This window comes from Solanum tuberosum, unplaced genomic scaffold (assembly GCF_000226075.1).
Source record: "Solanum tuberosum cultivar DM 1-3 516 R44 unplaced genomic scaffold, SolTub_3.0 scf00541, whole genome shotgun sequence".
NCBI lineage: Eukaryota > Viridiplantae > Streptophyta > Magnoliopsida > Solanales > Solanaceae > Solanum > Solanum tuberosum.
The window spans coordinates 207,487-214,010 of NW_006239474.1; the positions used below are offsets into that span (position 1 = coordinate 207,487).

Below are 6,524 nucleotides of genomic sequence, written 5' to 3' on the forward strand. Positions count from 1 at the left end.
CTCTGCCTCCTAAAGATAAATAATGTGACTTCCATCTGGACAACTTCTTTTCACACTTCTCCATCACAGAGCTCCAAATGTTCATGGAATTTGATTTGGCTCCCAAAGGCATTCCAAGGTAGGTGGTAGGTAAAGCTCCTACTTCCCCTCTTAGAATTCTAGACAACTCCTCTATGTTGGTTACCTCATTTATAGGGAACAACATACTCTTCCTCCAATTTATATGCAACCCAGAGACACCTTCAAATAGCACCAAGATTGACCTCAAGATCAGCAATTGCCCTTCCTCAGCATCACAAAAGATTGAAGTATCATCTGCATATTGAAGGTGTGTGACTGCCAAGTTTGGTACAGAATTAGAATTTGTTGCCACCTCAAATCCTCTTAGATAGTTAGTGATCCTTGCTACCTTTATCATATTATTTAAACCCTCCATGGCTATAACAAACAGGAAAGGGGACAAAGGAGATCTCCCTGCCTCAGACCTCTTTGAACTGGGAAAAAACCTTCTGGTGCTCCATTAATCAGAACAGAGAATTTGACAGTTGAAATGCAGAATCTCACCCATTTGATCCATTTCCTCCCAAATCCCATACAAGTAAGTATTTTCAGAAGGTATTCCCAATTAACATGATCATAAGCCTTCTCAATATCCAATTTACATAGTATCCCTGCCTTCCCCTGTGATATTCTAGAATCCACCACTTCATTAGCTATCAGGATGGCATCCATTATTTGCCTGTTTTTGATGAAAGCCATCTGTTGAGTATCAACCAACTTGTCTACCACTCTCTTCAATCTTTCTGTAAGTACCTTTGATAGCAACTTGTAGATACTACCTATGAGGCTAATAGGCCTAAAGTCTCTCAATTCCTTAGCTCCGGTGTGCTTTGGAATTAATGCAACATAGGTAGCATTAAAACTTTTCTCAAAAACGCCACTTGCATGAAAATTTCTGAAAGTACCCATGATGTCCTCTTTCAGCACCTCCCAACATTTAATATAAAATCCCATTGTGAAGCCATCTGGACCAGGTGCTTTGTCCATGGCACACATCTTCAGACAAGAAAAAACCTCTTGTTCCTCAAAGTTACCTTGTAAAGCTTCTTCTCTGCTTCAGAGATAGTAGGACAGTTTATCAGGTTGCTTATGGGTCTTCTACCGACAGTCTATGTATACAACTTCTCATAGAAACCAATGATTTCCTCTTTGATCCTCTCTGGATCCATTATGGTTGTGCCCTGAACCACTAATTGATCAATGTGGTTGCTTCTCCTATGTGCATTGGCCAGCTTGTGAAAATAGCTGGTGTTTCGGTCCCCCTCTTTTAACCAGAGTGCTCTAGATCTCTGCCTCCAAGCTATTTCTTCATTTTTGAGATGTTCTTCATACTCCATCAGAAGAGATGCCTTCAAGGTAGTTTCCTCTTCTGTCAACACTCTATTTTATTGGATAGCCTCTAACCTGACCAACTCACTTAGAATTTGAGTCTTTTGAGTTCCCAGATTGCCCATGTTGGTCCTGCTCCACTCTTTAAGTTTCCCTTTTAAAGCTTTCAGTTTGCATGCCAAGATGTGATCAGGATTTCCTGTGAATTCAAAAGACTCCCACCACCCTTCAATTCTATCCACAAAACCATCAGTGTTTAGCCACCAGTTGTCAAATTTGAAATAAGACTTATGCAATAGGGTCTGGTTTATTTTAGTGAAGCTGTCATCCCATTCTTTGGAAAATAAGAATCTATCAATTCTGGATGCTGCATTGTTACCATCTCCTTTGAACCATGTATACTTCCCCCCTTCTAATTGGGGGTCTATCAACTCCATATCTTCAATGAAATCAGAGAACTCCACCATGGTTGTTGATCTTCTTCTATAGTTTCTTTTTTCTGAAGGAAAACGTGTGACATTGAAGTCACCACAAACAATCCAAGGTCCCTCAAAAAGACTCCTGACAGCTCCTACTTCACCCCATACATGTTCTCTTTCTATTATGCAATTTGGAGCATATACTCCTGTTATATTACACTTGAAGTCTTGTAAAAGTGCCTCAAATTTACAGGTTAAGGTATATGTTCCTACTTCGAACACTTCCCCTCTCCAAGACCTACTATCCCATATCAGAAGCATTGTCTGAGACCTGTTAAATGAAATAGGAATTCTTGGCTGCAAGCATGCTAGAACTTTAATGTATTCAACCACCAATCTAGGGTCTACAGGGAAGACAAGGGGTTTAATCAAAACGCTGGTTGGGAAACTAGTTTATCCTTCCCCTGCTAGGTCACATTTTAGTTTTTCAGTCAATATGGCAAGTTAATGTATGATGATAACATTTTATAGAATCTTGAAGATTTTAAAGAGGGCATTTGAAAGTATGTACTTCAAGGAGAAACTCAAAATTTCACCAACGCTGATCGAACTGCTTTAATAGAAGACCAAAGATCAATTTCATATTACAGTACCTACATTTGAGGAGATTTGTTTACTTGAAAAAGTAAGAAACAACTGGTCTATCAAGAGGTAAGGCATAAAATGAACTCAGAACCATGGCACAAGGCAATTGTAAAGAAACACCGCCTGAAACTTGAAAGAGAACAAAAGTTTACCTAAGCCTCTAAGTTAAGAAATCTGTAAAGGCGTACTATGATAACCGATCACCATAAACAGCAAAGAAGAGATCAAGTATGTCACTATGCTCAAGAGCAGAGCACGCATTTTTTTTTACTGGAAATGAGTTACAGCTCAATGACTTTATGTAAGCTATGCAGTTAAGGAGATGAAATATAGTTTAAAGATTTTAGGCAATACAATCCTGATTATTCATTTCTTTAGTTGCCAATTTGCCATTACTCCAATAGAGAGTTTTGTGGCACCTTGACTCAACTTTTTTATTAGCAATTACAAGTTATTTCACCCACTCAAACTGTTTTGATTTGCAGATATGACTCTGTTTCACCACACATCATGAAATAGTATCAAACAAGTTGGGACGGAAGGAATAGTTGTTGTTCTTGTACATAAAATGTGTTATTGATAAATTTAATATAATATAATATAATATGAGATGAGTACCACACAAGCAAGTTAGATCAACACATTGCAATTATCCATCTCCCTTAGTATTATGAGAGGAAAAAAAGAAGAGATACTCCACCTTTTAGCATTCTGGATCCCTACTATGTATTAAAATTAGAGTACCCTTCTTCCACTAGCTCTATAGGGGTTTTAAACCTAGAGAGTAATTTGAAGCACATGCTTTAATTTAGAAAGGGGCAAATGAAGAAAAAAATATTTAAAAATAGATATAATTCCAGAACGTTAACTATAATTGGCAGAAGCAATTATATGGACAAAAGAATTGAAAAAACTATGATTATTGTTTAGTGCCCCGTTCTTCAAGAAAAAGCCCATGGGTGATGAGATGCACGCATAAGCAGCTTGGTGCTTGCAGTGATGTGCTGGATAAGCGAGGCAAAGCCTCAGCTGATTTTGCACCTACATTCCGGGCTTAAGTGCGCCTAAAACGAGCCTTTGACAACAGTGAGATCTCTTTCTCTTACCCCCTTCCCCCCTCAGACTTCGATAAATTCAATACAAATTTGGGAATTAACACTAATGGTGTAGAAGTCAAAAAATCCTCTAGTAAAAGTGATACTGTATATGATATTACTGTAATCCAAGGAAGATTTGGCTTTTAACATACCATTATTACAGATACTCCTTTTAACAGACATATCTATGCACTCCTTTCCCGATGCAAGAAGCATGAAGGCTTGACAGTAAGAGAAAAAACCCAATCTCATGGCTTGGAACATCTATGATTTCAATAGATATTTTTGTGACGCAGGTCATATTATGAATGTTTTTTACATGCAGTCTCTTCTTTTTCAAAAAAGAGAGTTACTGGAATGGGATCTGCCAGATTGCTTCCAGTGAACAAGAACCATATTTCAGTGTTGAGATAGTGTCAGTACTTAGGGACAAACCTGTTATCGGTGTTTATCTCTTCCTTGCTGACTTCTCTTCCACCCTTCTTAGTGCCGCAACTATCATTGCCACATTGCCTCTGTGTAGCACTTTGAGCCAGTCGGAACAAACTATCTCTGATACAAAGTCTTATTTTGAGGTCCAACTGAAAGGAACCATTCATTTGGTCATTAAGTTTCTGTGAAGAAATAATACCATGAGACTTAAATGGTGGAAGTACGAGGACAAACCTTTGAGATAACATCCTGAAGAAGATACAGTGCCGTGTCTTCCACTGAATAACTTTCAACTGCCAAACAAACTGTGTTGGAGTCACCCTGTTCTAAAGGTGAATTCGGGTCCAGAGAAGGGATGCAGCTCAAATTCTCTTCAACAGATCCTCCTTCCTTTGCAGGTTGATAGCTAAACTGCTGCTGCTGTTTCTGAATGGCAAGCATTGCTCTCAATTGCTGTCGCCTTCTTAGTTTTTCAATTTTTTCTTGAGGAGTCATCATCAAAGATTTTGATGAAGCATCTTGAGACTTGTCGAAATGATTTGAATTGCCTGGAGAAGCTTCACAACTTGAAAGGACGTGTTGATGGCTTGCTTGTCCAGAATGGAACTGTGACCAGACAGGCATGGGAGAACAGTAATTACCCGTATCCCCATAGATAGAAGAAGCAAAAAGAGGACCTGGAAAATGTTTGTGCTGCAAACATTCTGGTCCTTGAAGCTGACTTTGTTGACTGGGCTCTGAAGCAGGACAAGGTTGATTTGTTGCAGATGGCATGCCAAACTTGTTCAGGTGAGGAGACAAGGATCCACATAATTCCTGCAACTGAGCAAATTCACCTTCTTGTTCTAATTTAAGTCGACCTTGCAATATTCTTTCCTGGTTATTTCCCTGTACACATGAAAACAACTAGAGCAACACTTTTGATGTTCAAAATTAAATGAAACAATAATTATATGAAACCCGCTCAAATAGAATCTTAAATTTATTTTCACATGCAAGTTCAGAGAGAGGTAATTTTCTTTGTTCACCTTTCCCTTTTCCTTGAGGGATGACAATCCATGTTGACATAAGTAGAGTTATGCCCAATTACTTCATAGTTTTACAAAGTGAAGCCAATGTGAATGATTAAAATTATGTCAAAGATTACTTCCACAATTTCACCTAGGCAAAATAAGTTTCCAGTAGATTGTCCTTTAGATTTAAGTTATGTCAAAGATTCATCAGCAGCACACTGTTTCATTGTAGAAAAAGTAAACAGAACTATTAATTTTATTTTATTTTTTATAACTGAGAAATCCGTTTGTGACCCGCCCTTTGGACCAATCACAACCTTCTAAACTCGGTGGATAATGGACCCGCCCCTCTACCCTTCTCCACTTAAATACCGGGCTTCGCTTTGCATGGTGTGGGGCTTGAACCTGCGATCTAAGCCACAAATCCTCCACCTTTTGCCACTTGAGCTACACCTTGGGGGCAGCAGAACTATTAATTTTTCAAGGTAAATAATTTTATTAATAATAGAAAAATCTCCCATGGACAAGATGTATACCAAAATGTAGAAAACCTATAACGTAATATGATTCTCAACGAACACCACCCAATCTTCTATACGCACTGGAAGTCTGGAACCTCATGAATTCACCAAAAAGAAATTAGGAATGAGAGGCTATTCCTTAAATGTACATTGTCTTACTCAATTTCATCAAAAGCTCTCCTATTCCTTTCTTTCCACAAGATCCACATGAGTGCTAGTGTGGAAACCTCCCAATCCCTTTGACTTCTCTTCCTTCTTTCAAATTTTCAGCTGGATGGTGTCTTCTTCATCGTATCCGCCTCACCCAGTGCATCCCGAACCATTTCAAAATCACACAGACCACACAATGTAGGAGGAGGTGGTCCACATATTCACCTGAACATTTGAACATGACGCACCACTAGAAGCAATCTGATTTACTTCTAAAATTCAAAATGCTCATTACCTCAGGAAAGAGAGTTGAAGAAAAGCTTGTAAATCCGTTTGTAAATTAAGAAAACGGTTAAAGAGTCTGGTATGTTGAACCACTAGTACTTAAGTGGGTCCTGTGGAAGGAAAGAATAGGAGCACTTTGATGGGATAGAGAACTACTATGTACACTTTGTGGAATAACCTCTCATTTCTAGATTTGTTTTTGGTGCACCAATGAGGTTCAGTCTAAGTTGCTCGGACTCGGGCGCGGGTATCCGAGACGGATGCGAATCCGAGAGTCGGATTCGGCAAAATTTAAATTTTAAGATTCGGGGGTGCGAATCCGAGTATGGATACGGGTGCGGGGATTCGTTAAAATTATTCAATATTATAAATAATAATAATAATAATAATAATAAATATCTTGTAAAATGCTATACTTAAAAAGATATCAATTATAGATATATAAATTTAAAAGTATAAATTAATTACTTGTTACTAATTAATTTTAAAAAAATTATAATTATTTTTATTTATTATAAAAAAGAAATAATCATTTATATATATATATAGCCTATTAAATTAGATAGTAGTACA

At 37.9% G+C, this 6,524-nt stretch overlaps 1 protein-coding gene across 3 annotated transcripts in view; it reads right to left on the minus strand.

Moving 5' to 3' along the window:
- Positions 1-6,524, minus strand: part of LOC102601920 (uncharacterized) — a 30,354-nt gene that overhangs the window by 6,057 nt on the left and 17,773 nt on the right. For 2 of the 3 annotated variants that reach the window (XM_006365384.2, XM_006365385.2), the window contains exons 5-6: positions 4,217-4,888; positions 3,986-4,131 (exon numbers count right to left, since the gene is read on the minus strand). In XM_006365384.2, the coding sequence (XP_006365446.1) occupies positions 3,986-4,131; positions 4,217-4,888 (818 nt within the window). The remainder of the gene's footprint in view (positions 1-3,985; positions 4,132-4,216; positions 4,889-6,524) is intronic. The other variant, XM_006365386.2, reaches the window with a different exon arrangement.